General features: G+C 48.3%; 1 protein-coding gene across 2 annotated transcripts in view; it reads left to right on the top strand.

Moving 5' to 3' along the window:
- KCNE2 (potassium voltage-gated channel subfamily E regulatory subunit 2) overlaps nt 1–17672 on the top strand; it is a 192830-nt gene extending 175158 nt beyond the window's left edge. For both annotated transcript variants that reach the window (XM_085624049.1, XM_085624050.1), the window contains exon 2: nt 15836–17672. In XM_085624049.1, the coding sequence (XP_085480175.1) occupies nt 15848–16207 (360 nt within the window). In that variant the 5' untranslated portion in view covers nt 15836–15847 and the 3' untranslated portion in view covers nt 16208–17672. The remainder of the gene's footprint in view (nt 1–15835) is intronic.
- Nucleotides 17673–18165: the final 493 nt, after the last annotated feature.

Raw genomic sequence — 18165 nt, 5'->3', positions numbered from 1 at the left:
GACGGAACAATGCACTATAAAAACCACTGAAAAAATACACCAAAAACAATCCAAAGTGTGTAGAAACATGGATGCACCCTGACACAGCGCAGGGGCCAACCCGAACCCCACAACCCCCACAGACTACCAGCAAGCAACAACGGGGAAGGCCAAGGAGAAGAGGGAGAGGAAGATGGGGTGCCGGCCGCAGGAAAACATTACCAGCCTCACGGAGGTGACAGAACACTACCAGCAACTGACCCACAAGCAGACCACCTGGATTGCAGGCGAAGTGCTGAGGAGGCCAATCCAGGAGGCCAATAGGCGCTGGCATGACATGTCTACCTAAACCAGGCACAAAGCTGCTGCCAACAGGAAGGCAGTAACGGCGACAGGAGATGGCAGTCCAGTGCCAGTGGAGGAGCTGAAGGAAACCCAGGCCACAGTCATCACTGTGGAGACGGTGCAAGGAGTAGGGAGTACGGACACAGCTGCAGAGGAACTGACACAACATCAAAAGGGAGTGCAACGAACAGGGACTGGGGGAGTGGGCACAATGGCATACATGCACAACGAGGTGTAGCACACTGTACACCCACAATCACCCAGGTCCATGGCACAGATCCCCTTGGCACACTGCAGCACACACACATAGCACAAACAGCACACCCACATTAACGGCAACGAGGAACAAAGTGCATAGTCGACACTGCAGAACAGAGGACACAACTGGCTCCGCACTTGCACAGAAACATGCCTACTACATCTGAGGGACCCGGAAACTGTGAAATGAAAATGTACGCGTACAACATCACATCCGTCATGTAGACCAAATGTACACTGTCCCGCAGAAGAATCCAGCTCCCCCCAAACAGTCACAATGTACATTGCCATACAGTCTGCATGCAAACCTGCACAATGTGCCAACATACATGTCAATGTAGTCAATACGCACCTCCCCTTCACATCGCAGAGGGGCACACAACACCTTCAGCAGAGCACAGAATACAACACAACAGTGATGCTGGAGAGAACCACCACACCGTTGACACCGACGCCCTACAACAGCACATGGATATCCCATGCAACCCCCCACCAGGACCCGGACAGCCAAGCTACTCAGAGGAGAACACCCAGCCTGCAACAGACCACACAGCAGGAAGCACCAGCAAGCACAGCTGGCGCACGACACTTCACCCACCCACACATCGCACCCCAATGCCATGTGCCTGCACGCCAAAAGGAGGTGGCCCAACAGGTGTAGGTGAGGGCCGAACCCATGGAATGCAAACCAGGACACATATGTAGGTGTCTATCACCCTTCAGGGGCCACCAACACCCCACTAAGGAGACCCACACTGCCATAGAGACACATACAGTTGCACATTCACAGTACAGAACCACGGGTAGGGGCACTCAAATGTCAGTCACACACCCATATTGGCTCTGCGTACGATGGCCCTGGCCACTCCCCTTATGAATTAAGTGGGTGACGTCAAAGCTACATGTGCAAGCTCCAACCCGCTGCCTAAGGTGACACGTCTGCATCCGATGTACACAGCACAATGTAATGGCGTAGTGCCCAGGGCCCTCATGCATACAACAAGACCACAGGGACACACGTAGATATCATGTTTTACTGGCTACGGGCACGTGCGCCCGGACCCTTTATTGGCGGGCCACATGTACAGTGACGCCTGTGCTGGATGTGTGTGGGGTGAGTGTAAGCCAGCCCACACGGAGTTATTGGTGCTGGCAACAACTTGAACAGTGGACACCAGTGCAATGGAAACAGAAAACACCAGCATAACAGAGTCAACTGCAGAGCAACATAGAGGAAGCCGGAGCAAGGACAGAGGTCACCAAATATTCAATCAGGAGGTTCCGTGAGTTGCAGTGCACTGAGGTAGGGGCACTAGAGATGAGCAGGCTCATGTGAAGAAATTGCTACGACTTGTGTTAGTCCTGATGCAGATGCAGTGGGGTGTGTTACACCTGCATCAACTTCCTCATTAACGTCCCAGGTCTCCTACACTGCCTGAGGTGACAGTTGCGTCCACAGTCCACAGCACAATTCCCAGTAATAGATCAGGGTGTGTAGCTTGACTTCCACCTCCAGTCTGCATTCCTGCCTTGGGGTTGTTGCCTCCTGCCTTCCCATTGTCTGTGCCTTCTCCCATCCACACACTTGACACATCTTCCTCATCATAGTCCCATATCTTCCCCACTGCATGAGGCAACATTGTTGTGTGCGCTGTCCACAGCACAGCTCTCAATCAGAACAGGTCCATGAGTCGTGGTGCACACAGTTAGTGGCTCCGGATGCAGTGCGGCCGGCACAGGCACACCACCACGGGACGTTGACTTACGGTGCAGTGTGATGGGTACACATGAGCTGAGAGGAATCTTGTCGATGTTCAAGCTGAATGACGCGGAGTGTTTCAGGGTGTTCTTCCAGGGCCTGATACAGAGGGCAGAACCAAGCAGACACAGGCAACATGTAGGAGATGAACGCTACGGACACCTACTTGACAGCAAATCAGTATCGGCTACATGATGATGATGACAACACCCAGGCCATAGTCTCACATGCCACCAAAGTTCAAACAGGGAGTGTACATGGATCATGGGGCAGAGTCAGTGGCACCAGTGCTGAAAGGGTATCCAGTCTGCGATGATGCGTGTACAATGGCATAGAATGTGCAATAAATAAATCATGTCTCAGTTCCACATGTGTGACCAACTGGTCCGCAGTGCAGTCCAGAGCCATGGCTCAGCAGGGGCCCACAGCCACGTGTCGTTGGCTCGCGATGCAGAGTTAGTGACACCAGGGCAGTTGTCGGTAGTGTTCGATCACCTCCGTAACGATGATCCTATTCCCTCTGGACTGCAACGCATCATCCTCTTATGCCTCACCTTGCGTGCAATGACACGTATTTTGTCTTTGAATAATCGATGTCCAGTTCCAATTCTGTGACCTACTCGTGCGCAGCGTAGGCTGAGGGCAGTTGTCCGCATATGCCCACAGACACTTGTGGTTGTAATGCTATGCACAGACTTGTTGGCACCACATCGAAGTGAGTTTAGTGACTTGTCCTATGCCTTAAATGGCGTTCACTGTCATGGTGTAATCAAGACTCAGTTCCAAATGTGTGACCCACTGGACCGCAGTGTAGGCCGGAGGCAGCGGTCAGCACGGACCATTCACCGAGTGTTGCCGGAATAGGTTGGATGGCCCCACCAGCCTGCGTAGTTCAGGTTCAGTGGCAGCACGTGTCACTGGCTGGCGTTGAACAGGGCTAGTGGCACCACGTGTTGCAGGCTGGCGTTGAACAGGGTTAGTGGCACCACATGTCGCAGGCTGGCGTTGAACAGGGTTAGTGGCACCATGTGTCGCAAATAGCCCATATGGAACTATGCCTCACTGATCGGGGTGGGTCTGGTGCTGTGGCCGCTGGCCCGGGATTGGGGTCACTGCCATTCATGGATCTGGACACATTTTCACACATGTGACCAACTGGGCCGAAGAGTAGTCCGAAGGCGGCAGTAGAGTACGTCAACGAGAAAGGACTAAAGCGGGCCTGTGTCGTGGAAGCTGTGATGGACTGAGGAGGCTGCCAAGGTCGCGGCACTCGGGCTTAGATCTTGTGCGGCACGTGGTGGGCCCTCCTTGACACACGCCGGTGTCGGCAGGTGATCAGTGTGGCCTGGCTGTGCGCGGCAGGCCTGACGGGTGCGGGGTCTGGCAGGCGCACAGCACTACACTTTACAAGAAACCTACAGACAGGAACAGTTTACTCCTATACAGTAGCCATCACCCTAGGGCCCTAAAGGACAATTTGCCCTTTGGGCAGTTCCTCCGTATCAGGAGGAACTGTTCCTCCACTAATGATTACCTAACTGAAGCCCACCAATTGAGTTCTAACCTTAGACAAAGAGGGTATCCTGACCGCCAGGTGAAAAACTCATTGAAGAGGGCTCGTAATAATCCACGAGAAATCCTACTACAACCCAATAGTAAGGAAAAGTCAGAGACATTGACCTGTGTCACATCTTTCACTCCTGAATCTACATTCATAAAGGGTATTATCAAGAAACACTGGGGGATTCTCACTGCAGGTGACCTCACTATCCCGCCCCCACGTTTTGCCTTTAAACGCACCCAAAATCTGAAGGATAGCCTGATTAACACAAGACCGAGACAAACTAACCACAAGGATCAAAGCACCCTCTGGGGTCTCCCCCCAGTGAAAGGACACTACCCATGTGGATCGTGTACTGTATGCCATCAAACTGCGGTGATTAAGGATGTGGTTTTTTCAGACTCCTTTACCTGGAGGATACAGCGGCATACCAATTGCAACACCACACAGTGTATTTACTTAATAACCTGCCCATGTGAAAAGAGGTATGTAGGCATGACCATGCGACCAGTAAAGACACGCATAACAGAGCACAAGAGTAATGTGAGATGCCAGAGAATAACCACCAAACTTTATACCCACTGCAAAGAAAATAACCACACACCAGTCTCCCTTAGATGGCTAATTCTTGAGGCACACCCTAGGATCACACAAAGAGCCTTATTTAAGATTGAACAGCGATGGGTGCATCGTCTGAGGACAGACCTAGAAGGCTTGAATGATCAAATCCCATGGGCAGTACTCATGGACAGATAATACAGACTTTCTCTCACGTTACTACTCCGATAACTGTGTTCTCTAAGGAGTAGACTTATCATGAACTCGCTACCCTGGGCCTTCCCCCTAGTGTGGTTGTGCTTTATTTCGTTTCCTAGTCACCCTGTGGACACTTGTTAGGTTCACTCACTCTAAGATGGCTGCCATCATACTTATTCACTCTATGGATGCAGCCTCATACGCCATACACTGACACGTGCTTCTAGCTAGCCGACCCATCATTCAGGCTACATGGCCACCGTATTGTCACACCCTAGTTTGCAGGACAATGTGTTCCACCCTTTAACTCAGCAGGATTTACATCACCAATCAATGAGAAATGATGATTTTACTTATTATGACCACATCTTAAGATAGCCGCTGTATTTGACACTCCCTTCCATAGATCCAGCTTCACGCACTCACACTACACACTTCCGGGTAATCCGCCCGCCCCCAACCAAACACACCAGCCTGTATATCTATCAGGTACCTTGCCGGGTACTACTCCTCCCGGGTTGAGTGGCGCGAGGGTAGGTTGACGGCCCATTCCGGCAACAACCTTCAAGTAAGTGTAACGGCGATACTGCAATGCGCCCGGTTGATAATGATGGGTCATGAGAGTGGTTTGAATGCGTGTCCGCGACTCATGGGGCGATGGTAAAAAGTGATTGGAATCCCGCAGCTGAACTTGGGAAGAATGACTAAGACGCGGTGTTGTCAGTGCTCCCTTGTATACAGGTTTTGACACTATATGCTGTCAGTGTACTGCACCAGCTGTTCATCTATCGGTTCTTTGGCGCACTTTGCTTGGCACTCCGTGGGGTCTGGGAGCATCCCAGGGTTCTCGCCGGTTCCTTTTCACCGTGACGGCAGACCGGGCCTGCCCTAGACTCAACTTGTGGTGTGGGCGACTGCGTTGCGGGGCCTTTATTCTGTGGCTACGCATCTCTGGCTGGCAGATACCTTGTCCGGGTTGGCATTCACGATCCATGCGCCTCTGGTGTGACTCCTTTTAAGTTTGCCTCGTGGTGCTTCTTTATTATTTCATTGTCCCTCCTGTTTCATGACTCGCATTACTTCAGCTCATATGACGGGATCGCACACGGGCGATATTGTTTTACGTGTGCTGACACTACATGTCGGGCCAGTTGCCCTCCATGTTTTACTTTGTTTTCCATTTAACATTTTGTTTCTCATTAGGACACCAGAATCTTGGTGTCCCAGTGGCGCCACGGCCACGTACAGGAGCAGGGATTCACACCACAATAGGTGAGTGCCCTATTACTCCTCAATGAAGAAACCTGTTGTCACTTTATAATTACTTCCTCATAGGGAGTACAACACTTCCAGTCTTCTGTTTTTACGTAGCTTGTTTTTATATTCACTCTTTGAGGAGAATACCTACTCACTGTATAGGATAGTTTGACACTTGGTGACAATGGACGTATACTTGTGCCATTCGGTCGAGGGGGTAATCACTACTATGTGAGATCTACCTGTACAGTACTAATTTTAATCACTGCCTATGCTTGGGTTGCCTTCCTAAAAACTTTCTTTTTTTCTTAGGTCCCCTTAGACATATGGCAAGATCGTTTTCCATATAACGTGTGGCAGGTAACAATTGTACTCACCACGTTGTGTAGATTATTGACAGTTCAGTAGGTCCTGAAGAATTGCCACGGATCATTAGGACCACCGGGCAAGAAACATGTTGACCACCACAGAAGAGCATAGCCAAGCTGAATCATAATATCAGCCAGCTGCCACTCTGCTTTCATTTTTAATCAAGTGGAGAGCCACTCCTAATAAAATTCTATTTTTGGACTCTCCAACTTGTTTTAACCACACACTTGCATTCACATCTACACCACTAGGTCCCTCTCACACACACTGCATCATACGGCCAGGAACTAAAGATCTCCGCTAAAGAGCCCCTTTTAAGGGTGCCCGTCGGGCATTGCAGCGCCGGCCCGACGAGGAGCAGGTCCATATGATGAAGCATGACACCTAGCTTGCTGGGTGTGTGAGGACCCTAGTTCCGAATAGAGGAATTCCTCTTTCTTACGGTCTCTTCTCCACACTTTCATTCCCCCGTCTCTCTGAGGAACTGCATACTCTTTCTTTTTGACATGATTAATTGGGCACGTATGCTGGACCTCCTGTAAACAAAAGCCCGCCAGTCCCCCCTTTTTGATAACATAGTTTAATGCACGGGCCTCCCCCGTGGGACGTTATTTAGGATACCACACGGTGCTAATTGCACTAAGTGGACCATCTTCATTTCAAAAGCGCCGTTCACTTAACGGCTGCTGTGTGTTGACCTACCTACCATGGAGGACAACTTAGGACTCAGCTTCAATGATGAAGCTGTGGCCGATATCTTAAGAAAAACTCCCTCCCTTCTTGGGGCCGGGGGTTCTGTGGCCTCAGGGTCACAATCAGAAGACTGGATCTCACTTACAGCATTAAAAAGGGAATGGGTCAAGATCACGCTGCATGGGGCTTTAATGACGGAATATCTAAGAGCCAATATAGCTCCCAGTGGACTCATCATCAACATTTTTCCTAGGCTATTTCTGGAAGACCCAACTTTCAAGAAAGAATGGAGCCTAGTCTCTTGGAAGTGCACCAGAGACCTCTTGGTTCTCATTATTAATACGGCCCAACGACTAGCAGATGCCCTATTAGCGAGAATTCAGGCAGCAGAGAGTGCACTTAAATCCACAACCCAGAACACCGCTTTCAAAGCGAAACTGGCGGAAATAAACAGTGAGATCTCTGAAAATAAGGAGTATCTACTCAAATTAAAGATAACCAAACTTCAGAAGGACATTCAGAAGTTTGATAAAGAGAAGATCTATCCCTATCTGAAAGCAGACTTCCAGGCAACTAAGAATAGTTATTCATCTGATGATAGTCCCGACAACTCAAGAAGGGGGTCAACGAGTAGTGACTCGAGCTCAAACAGTTGGGGAGGTAACCAGCAGAAAAGGAATTTCCAATCTCCATACCCCCTTTACAGTAACGCTCCTGTCTATACAGGTCCACCACAACCCCCCTTTTGGCAGTTTCCTATGTATCCGCATGGACAGCCCCAGTTCTATCCCCCAGGCAACCCTCCTTTTTTAGACAGAGGTTGGGGCAGAGGAAGAGGGCGAAAAAGAGGGGCCCCCAAGGTAGTTCAATGGCAGGATCAGGAACAATTCCCGTCGGCTCCCAGGGGCAGAAACAGAGGGAAAAAGAACTAGTTGTGAATCTGTCTGACAGACCCTTGAGTCCCTTGGAAGAGGCGGTCCTCGACAAGGGACTCGGTTATGTCCCTACACCGAGAACAGACAGATTTAGAGACAATTGTGAGATCCATGAATTCCTCAGAAAAATACGTCTAAAGGCATTCTTTCAAGACCAACCAGTTATTGAATCCACGGATACTGGTTTACGTAATCCATCCAGATTTACTCCCACTAATAGTATGGTCCCCCCGGAAGTACTTACATTTGAAAAAGCTGTCCTCCGTGACCTGGGCACGATTCCTGCCAAAGGTATTTTTCATAACATGTCCAATGCGGAGTTGTCAGCAGCAAGAACCTTAGCCAATGATAACAACATCATTATCAAACAGGCTGACAAGGGAGGGGCTACTGTGATACAAAACACTATTGATTATGATCGAGAGTGTAGACGACAACTTGACAACACAAGGTACTACACTCCTATCTCCATCGACCCCACACCTAGACTTACCACCAAGATCGCGACTATCACTTTTGAAGCAGAAAGCAATGGTTGGATCAGTAAAAAGGAAGCTGAATTTCTCAATACAAAGGAGCCTAAGATCCCATACTTTTACACGCTGCCCAAAATACATAAGGGCACAACACCGGTCCCAGGGCATCCTATTGTATCGGGTATAGGTTCACTTTTGGAACCTCTTTCCAGATTTGTTGACCATTTTTTACAACCCTTGGTCAAAAAAACTCCCTCCTATATCCGCGACACTACGGATATCTTGCAAGTTATAGAGGAGACACACGACACAAGCAATATTGACCTGTTGGTCACGCTGGACGTGGAGGCATTATATACTAATATCCCCCAGCGTGCCACTCTGACGGCAATTGAGAGTGCCCTAATGAGAGAGGAATGGACATCACCTACCCCCATCTCCTTTGTTATGGAATGCGCCACACTGGCTCTTACTGAGAACTATTTCGAATATAACAAACAGCTGTTCCATCAATCGCAGGGCACTTCGATGGGTAGCACCATTGCCCCTAGTGTGGCTTGTATTTACATGGCCACCTTTGAGGAGGAAGTCATCAGGCACCCCAGCAACCCTTATATCAACAATTTAACCTTGTGGAGGCGCTTCATAGATGATATTTTAATCTTCTGGAAGGGGGACCAGCAGACGTGTCTAGCATTCTGCGAATGGATCAACGCACAGAATCTATTTCTGAAATTCACACACACCATCTCTGATTCCAATGTACCTTTCTTGGACCTCATGGTCACACTAGAGGACACAGGCCTTAGCACTACACTTTACAAGAAACCTACAGACAGGAACAGTTTACTCCTATACAGTAGCCATCACCCTAGGGCCCTAAAGGACAATTTGCCCTTTGGGCAGTTCCTCCGTATCAGGAGGAACTGTTCCTCCACTAATGATTACCTAACTGAAGCCCACCAATTGAGTTCTAACCTTAGACAAAGAGGGTATCCTGACCGCCAGGTGAAAAACTCATTGAAGAGGGCTCGTAATAATCCACGAGAAATCCTACTACAACCCAATAGTAAGGAAAAGTCAGAGACATTGACCTGTGTCACATCTTTCACTCCTGACTCTACATTCATAAAGGGTATTATCAAGAAACACTGGGGGATTCTCACTGCAGGTGACCTCACTATCCCGCCCCCACGTTTTGCCTTTAAACGCACCCAAAATCTGAAGGATATCCTGATTAACACAAGACCGAGACAAACTAACCACAAGGATCAAAGCACCCTCTGGGGTCTCCCCCCAGTGAAAGGACACTACCCATGTGGATCGTGTACTGTATGCCATCAAACTGCGGTGATTAAGGATGTGGTTTTTTCAGACTCCTTTACCTGGAGGATACAGCGGCATACCAATTGTAACACCACACAGTGTATTTACTTAATAACCTGCCCATGTGAAAAGAGGTATGTAGGCATGACCATGCGACCAGTAAAGACACGCATAACAGAGCACAAGAGTAATGTGAGATGCCAGAGAATAACCACCAAACTTTATACCCACTGCAAAGAAAATAACCACACACCAGACTCCCTTAGATGGCTAATTCTTGAGGCACACCCTTGGATCACACAAAGAGCCTTATTTAAGATTGAACAGCGATGGGTGCATCGTCTGAGGACAGACCTAGAAGGCTTGAATGATCAAATCCCATGGGCAGTACTCATGGACAGATAATACAGACTTTCTCTCACGTTACTACTCCGATAACTGTGTTCTCTAAGGAGTAGACTTATCATGAACTCGCTACCCTGGGCCTTCCCCCTAGTGTGGTTGTGCTTTATTTCGTTTCCTAGTCACCCTGTGGACACTTGTTAGGTTCACTCACTCTAAGATGGCCGCCATCATACTTATTCACTCTATGGATGCAGCCTCATACGCCATACACTGACACGTGCTTCTAACTAGCCGACCCATCATTCAGGCTACATGGCCACCGTATTGTCACACCCTAGTTTGCAGGACAATGTGTTCCACCCTTTAACTCAGCAGGATTTACATCACCAATCAATGAGAAATGATGATTTTACTTATTATGACCACATCTTAAGATGGCCGCTGCATTTGACACTCCCTTCCATAGATCCAGCTTCACGCACTCACACTACACACTTCCGGGTAATCCGCCCGCCCCCAACCAAACACACCAGCCTGTATATCTATCAGGTACCTTGCCGGGTACTACTCCTCCCGGGTTGAGTGGCGCGAGGGTAGGTTGACGGCCCATTCCGGCAACAACCTTCAAGTAAGTGTAACGGCGATACTGCAATGCGCCCGGTTGATAGTGATGGGTCATGAGAGTGGTTTGAATGCGTGTCCGCGACTCATGGGGCGATGGTAAAAAGTGATTGGAATCCCGCAGCTGAACTTGGGAAGAATGACTAAGACGCGGTGTTGTCAGTGCTCCCTTGTATACAGGTTTTGACACTATATGCTGTCAGTGTACTGCACCAGCTGTTCATCTATCGGTTCTTTGGCGCACTTTGCTTGGCACTCCGTGGGGTCTGGGAGCATCCCAGGGTTCTCGCCGGTTCCTTTTCACCGTGACGGCAGACCGGGCCTGCCCTAGACTCAACTTGTGGTGTGGGCGACTGCGTTGCGGGGCCTTTATTCTGTGGCTACGCATCTCTGGCTGGCAGATACCTTGTCCGGGTTGGCATTCACGATCCATGCGCCTCTGGTGTGACTCCTTTTAAGTTTGCCTCGTGGTGCTTCTTTATTATTTCATTGTCCCTCCTGTTTCATGACTCGCATTACTTCAGCTCATATGACGGGATCGCACACGGGCGATATTGTTTTACGTGTGCTGACACTACATGTCGGGCCAGTTGCCCTCCATGTTTTACTTTGTTTTCCATTTAACATTTTGTTTCTCATTAGGACACCAGAATCTTGGTGTCCCGGTGGCACCACGGCCACGGACAGGAGCAGGGATTCACACCACAATAGGTGAGTGCCCTATTACTCCTCAATGAAGAAACCTGTTGTCACTTTATAATTACTTCCTCATAGGGAGTACAACACTTCCAGTCTTCTGTTTTTACGTAGCTTGTTTTTATATTCACTCTTTGAGGAGAATACCTACTCACTGTATAGGATAGTTTGACACTTGGTGACAATGGACGTATACTTGTGCCATTCGGTCGAGGGGGTAATCACTACTATGTGAGATCTACCTGTACAGTACTAATTTTAATCACTGCCTATGCTTGGGTTGCCTTCCTAAAAACTTTCTTTTTTTCTTAGGTCCCCTTAGACATATGGCGAGATCGTTTTCCATATAACGTGTGGCAGGTAACAATTGTACTCACCACGTTGTGTAGATTATTGACAGTTCAGTAGGTCCTGAAGAATTGCCACGGATCATTAGGACCACCGGGCAAGAAACATGTTGACCACCACAGAAGAGCATAGCCAAGCTGAATCATAATATCAGCCAGCTGCCACTCTGCTTTCATTTTTAATCAAGTGGAGAGCCACTCCTAATAAAATTCTATTTTTGGACTCTCCAACTTGTTTTAACCACACACTTGCATTCACATCTACACCACTAGGTCCCTCTCACACACACTGCATCATACGGCCAGGAACTAAAGATCTCCGCTAAAGAGCCCCTTTTAAGGGTGCCCGTCGGGCATTGCAGCGCCGGCCCGACGAGGAGCAGGTCCATATGATGAAGCATGACACCTAGCTTGCTGGGTGTGTGAGGACCCTAGTTCCGAATAGAGGAATTCCTCTTTCTTACGGTCTCTTCTCCACACTTTCATTCCCCCGTCTCTCTGAGGAACTGCATACTCTTTCTTTTTGATCCGCTCACGAGGATGGCATCGGCCTTCGGGCAGGGTGAGAGGAGCTACCCTGGCAGAGACGTTGTGCTTTCTGGAAGAGGACCACGTCCAGGGCTACGTGCATTTTATTCACACCCCTACGCTGGCGTGGCATACGCCGGGCCATCCCACTCCGGTCACGCTTGGAACATTTCCGCGAGGTCCCCCACTGGCTGGGGTGAAATGGTTGCGTCCACTGTCCATTAGACTACATACACCAGAGGTGTGTGTCGCCATGGATATGGGTGTGCTCTGCATACTGTGGTCTGTCTAGCACATCTCTGCCACTATTGGCATTGTGTACTTTCCCAATCATGGTTCTCCTGCATCCTTCACACATTCCTGGTTGCCACCTCTCCCCACAGTCGGATGTTGTGTGGCTGAGGTGCCATGCCGTTGATGGCTCATGTTCACGGCTTGGGCAGGTAACCATTGGGAGTTGTTCTGTCATGCCTGGTGTGTGGTCATGTTGTGCATGTTGGTAGTGATTTTGTGACATGTGCATGGCTAGAGTTGTGAGTTGCATGGTTGTGGAGTTGAGGTGAGTAGGGTGTCCATTTGAAACTTGCCATGGGGCTATGCATTTCCATTGTTGCCATCCTGGGTAGGCTGGTTGGCGATGGACTGTCGGAGGCTGAAGGAATCATGCACACTGGCTGTGTTTTTGGAGGCGACATTGTTGGAGGTTCCACGGTGTTCTGATGTTGCCTGTACATTGATGTGAGACGTGTGCTTCCTGTTGCGGTGATTGTGTGCTGTGTCACCAGGGGGCACAAGTATGACATGTGGGCGTTGGATTGCCCCCAACACGTGCGTGTATCCTGCTATGACGTATGGTCCTTGCTTAGTCTCCAGCAGATCCTGCGCATTGCGTTGGACGTATGGGGACTGGAGTACCAGGGTGATGATGATGTCCAGGATAGGTGTGGTGGACTTGGATGTGGCTGGTTGTGAGACTCCTCCGACTCTGGCGGGTGTTGTTTGGGGGTGCCAGGGGCCAACAGGTGCAGCCAATCCAGCAGCTTGGTGTGGGATGGGATGTTGGTTGTCCGCTACGTTGGTGCCGTAGGCCTGTTAGGCGATGATGGTCAGGATGTGTAGGATGGTTGTCCCTTTCGGCCTGTTGTGGGTGGTGACATTATCAGATGTTGTGTCTGTGAGGCTGGTGCGTTTCCTGAGGGTCCGCTGTCTTTGTCTGCGATGCCTCTGTGGTTGTCCAGGGGGGGTCCGGGTGTGGGTTGTGGTCCTGGGCTGGTGTCGGTGGGTGTTGTGGCCTTCTTGGGTGTATGGGCTGCATGATGAGTGGCTCCTTGACATCTGTTGCACTTCCAATCTGGCCCTGGGCTGTACTCACTTTTTTTTTTTTTAAACAGACTTTTATTGACTTTCATGAAAATATACATTCAAACCCGCCGCCCACTGACTGGTTCTGATGCTCCGTCTATCACCACCCCCTTTTGTACCGCTTTGTTCACCATAAGTTGGCAGGGTATGCTCAGACGTGAGTCCCTTGCTCACTTTGCCACTGGATTCAAGCAAGCCTGGCTGAAGACGGCTGAAATGCCAGAAACCGGTCCTAGGAAGCTTGTTTCCGGTCCAGGGAAGGCATGGCTTGGCAGTTCGGGCTGGACTGTTCCCATGAGGCACAGGGTCAGACTGATTTGCATATGGCCATGTCTGAACTGGGGTGGCAGAGTGGGCTAAAGAACGGTGATGGATCAAACCCAGATCTGTTGACTGGGTGTGAGTGTTTGATTGGTTCTGATGCTCCGTCCATCACCACCCCCTTTTGTACCACTGACTGGGCAACAGCGGAAACCAGGAGGAAATACAATGGACATCACGCCAATCTCAATATAGAGCCACAGCCAATGTCCCATAGGGCGTCTGTGGTATAGGACCGTCCGTCTTGCATGGTTGATCCAGTTCAATGGTGGGAGCAAGAAGACCCCCCACCCTCCCCTCTCCCTCTCAAAACTTCCCCAACAGAGCCCCCCAACCACCCTCCCAACCATGTCGTCAGCCACTAAGTTGTGCAAGAGAGCAGATACAACTCTCATACCACCTATCATACTCCCCATCCCACGGGGTGCAGTAGTGAGTGGATCAAGAACATCGGGGGAAGTTGCCTATCATGGTCCCAGTGGCCTCTCCCCCGCCCCGTGCTCCCACTGGCGGGGAAGGGTCTCTCAAGGGCCCCCTGCCATGCCCCCCTCCTTAAGGACCTCCTCCTCGTCTACAGTCAGATGCTTGGCCAGCTCCAGGAGTGCCACCCATGCCTGGGCCATTTCCTGTGATTTCTCGCTGCCATTACACCGAGCCAACCGCAGTCTGTAGTTCCCTTTGCTCTCTGCCCATTTCACCATCTCCCTATTCCAGCGCACTAGACTGGGCCCCTGCATCGTCTTTCAGTGGGAGGTTAGTTCTCGTTTAGCCAAGAACAACCCCAGGTCAATAAACCGGCTGGTGACCTTTGTCTTGGCAGTATGTGGGAACCAATGAAACAAGCAGAGTCCTGACGTCACCGTTAGCTCCCTCTCTGTCACAGTCATCACCTCCCGCCAGAAGTCTCCCACCCGCGGGCAGTCCCAGAGCAAGTGGAGAAAATTCACCCCATCCTGGTCACAGAAGGGGCAAGTGTCCGTCCCCCCAAAGTACTCAGCGATTTTACTAGGGGTGAGGTAGGCCCTATGGAAGATATAGAATTGGATGAGCTGGAAGCGCGCGTTTCGAGAACATTTCCACGGCCGCTCCATGATCGCCTCCCAAGGTTTTTCTGCAATGGGTTTTTCCAGGTCCGCCTCCCACTTAAGTTGCAGCGCCGCCAGAGGTTGGCGCATGTCGCTAGTGATCCGTCGGTAAAGGCAGGTCACCGCTTAAAAAGTACCGGCTGCCATCACTACATATTGGCAAGCAAGCGACGTATCCGGTTCCACCAGTCCCTTTCGCCAGTGCTTCCTGATGGCCGCAGTCAGGTCAGCATGCAAGAGAAAGTCCCCCCGCGGGAGATCATGGCGCCTGGGCTGTACTCCCTTTTGTGGCGCTGGCTGCCATCCGACTTAACACCAGGTCAGAGCAGGTGTAGATTTCCTGGTGCTAACACGCCTTATCGCCTTTTTTGTGTTTTTATCGCCTGTTTTGTGTTTTTATCGCCGATCTGTCTGGTCGTTGAGAATGTTGAGGTATGGTGTGATCGCGTCTTATGGTACCGGAACGCCCACTCTGCATCTCATTAGCGACAGTTGCAGGGGTCCTCTGTGGCGATGTTTTTTGCGGCTGCTGATGCGGATAAACTGATGCTGTGGACTGTTAGCACCAGCTTGTGAATGGGGAGGCACATTTATCACTACTTTGGCTGCGATAAAGTGCTGATGACTCGGAGATAAATCCTTGTGAAGATGTCCCTAAGTGCATTTGTTAAAAATGTATTAAACACAAAAAGTGTATACCTTTTCCTTATAAAATGTGACGGTACATTCTCAATTTAGTGTGGTAAAAATAAAGAAAATTGTAATCACCATTCAATAATGAAAAATTAACAAACATGTTTTTTTAATTCCTGGCAGTTTCTTGCAGCTATGTCCATGTTACAGAACTTCACCCAGGTACTGGAAGATACCTTCAAAAATGTTTTTGAGAAATACATGAATGACTTGCAAAGCAACACAACGAAAAAAAACGCAGCTATTAAGGAGAGACTCAGCGCTGAAAACTTTGATTATGTAATATTGTACCTGATGGTGATGATTGGAATGTTTGCCTTTATCATTGTGGCCATACTCGTGAGTACAGTGAAATCAAAGCGACGGGAACACTCCGAGGACCCTTACCACACCTACATCAAGGAAGAGTGGACGGAAAACAAGAACCTAGACCTCAAGGGTGCAATTCATGAGAATTATGGGGCAAAGAAGTTTCCTGGACTATCTGCAACCTAATGTGTACCAATGGACACCAACATGCTGGAGGTTTCAAGACGAACTCATTAATCAGCTCTTAAGAGTGAATTTAAAATGCATGGTAACCAGCAGAGTAAGTCAACTTGGGGAAAAAGTAAACAGAGGAAGGCTTCTCTGAATACACTGACCTGACAAATCTGTTGTTTAAATTCATCTTTTTTTTTCTTTCATAGCCTTCTTCGTGCTGATGAAAATAATTCAAATAATGTCTATTTTGACGAAATTGACCCCTTTCATATTCCTATGTGGATGGGAACGTCCTACATCCCACCTCAGTCCTATTTGCTTCTGTCTCCTTTTCTTTTCTCTTTCCATGGTCTTATTTTTCTCTCCCTTTTTCCGGGCTGATTCCTGTTCTATAGTATCTCTTATTTTGAAAAGCTCTTAGGGGCATATTATCAGGAAACGGCGTTAAAATTATCGCCGCTTTAGCGGCAGAAAACTGCAGCTAAAGCGGCGATTATGGGCTTGCTAATATGCCCTGGAGAATTCCAATAGAAGCCCATGTTCACACCAGAACCTGGACTTCTATTGGAATTCTCTGCGGCATATCATCATGCCCATTATCGCCGCTTTAATTTTAACGCCGTGCTTGATAATATGCCCCTACGTTTGTAATGTGTGTTTTTCTTCCCTACCCAACTAACTATCTTATCCCCTCAAGGTCTCCTTTCACAATCTGCTTTACCTATCTCCTCTTCTGGCCTCTTCTTTCCTCACCTCTGGCATGTTCTCCCGCGACTCCTTCCTGCTTCGGTCAAAGTGGAAACACATTATTTCAACCTTGTTTTCTCTATTCAATGCGCCCTATTTCCTTTTCTAGCCATACAAACAATTCTCTTTCAATTACTGATGTTTCATGAATTGTAGAAGCGTATTGCCTTTTATTTGGACCTTTCGCTCTAGACCCATGCTTCAATAACGAGTGTGGTGCGCACGTAAAATGTATGAGATTTTGAAACAACATATTTTTGTATTATAATTTTATTCCTGTTGGACATTCATTAAACTGGGTTTATGGGGACTGGTTTCTCCAAAATGGGAAATTTGTCAAGAAAACATAATCCCAAATAATGCTATAATCACTCTGATGTGACTTCTCTGCATTTCCATGTGTAATTTGCAGTTGATCAGGAATAATTGGTTTCTACTGAATATAGTTGCCATGTAGGGGTGTTCGTTTCTGAAGGATGTATTTATTTATTGTCTGCAAAAAACACAGGTTAAAGTGAGGTGTGGTTTGCTTTAGTATTAACAACTGAACCAATCAAAGGTTGATTAAAATAAACTCAGTAATTCACTAAAACACACTTACAGTTGTAATTATAGATAGAAAACAAACCTGAAAAGCACTGAAACGAACCAGTTATTGTTCTGTAAATTAACCATAATTTGTGCCTCTGTCATGCATGGCTTATGAACTCACATATGACATCACTCGTGACATGTTAAATGACACTGATGACATTACTAATGCCATCATCCACGGTACTGCTTTTGACATTAGTTTTGATTTTACTAATAATGTGAATGATGAATTAAAATATTTACATTATATTTAGGATGAGTAAAGTCTTTTTTCATAATACTTTGTTTTGGATCTACTGTTTTTGTGACAATATTCAAAAAAAGTAATAAACATTCTATTGGTTATGTTTGTTATTCTGCAACATAAAGGTGGGTCTTTTACTAGGTGAGAATAGTTGAATGTTTGTATAATGATTTTATAGGTATATGTTGTACTGTGCTTGATTATATACTGAAGTGGGGCATTTGTCTAAGACGCTACTTTTTGTTTGTATGCGTATGTACATACATCTCTTTGTACTGTGTATTAAAAACTTGTGAGGATATCCGGGCACTTTGCGATGGGTAGGCTGTGCCCTCCCAGGAAGAGTTTGCTTCTTGAGGAACTTGAGAAAGAGATTAGAAGGCTC

Source organism: Triturus cristatus, chromosome 8, assembly GCF_964204655.1.
Source record: "Triturus cristatus chromosome 8, aTriCri1.1, whole genome shotgun sequence".
NCBI classification, from domain to species: domain Eukaryota; kingdom Metazoa; phylum Chordata; class Amphibia; order Caudata; family Salamandridae; genus Triturus; species Triturus cristatus.
This window is presented reverse-complemented; position numbering and strand designations above follow the sequence as displayed.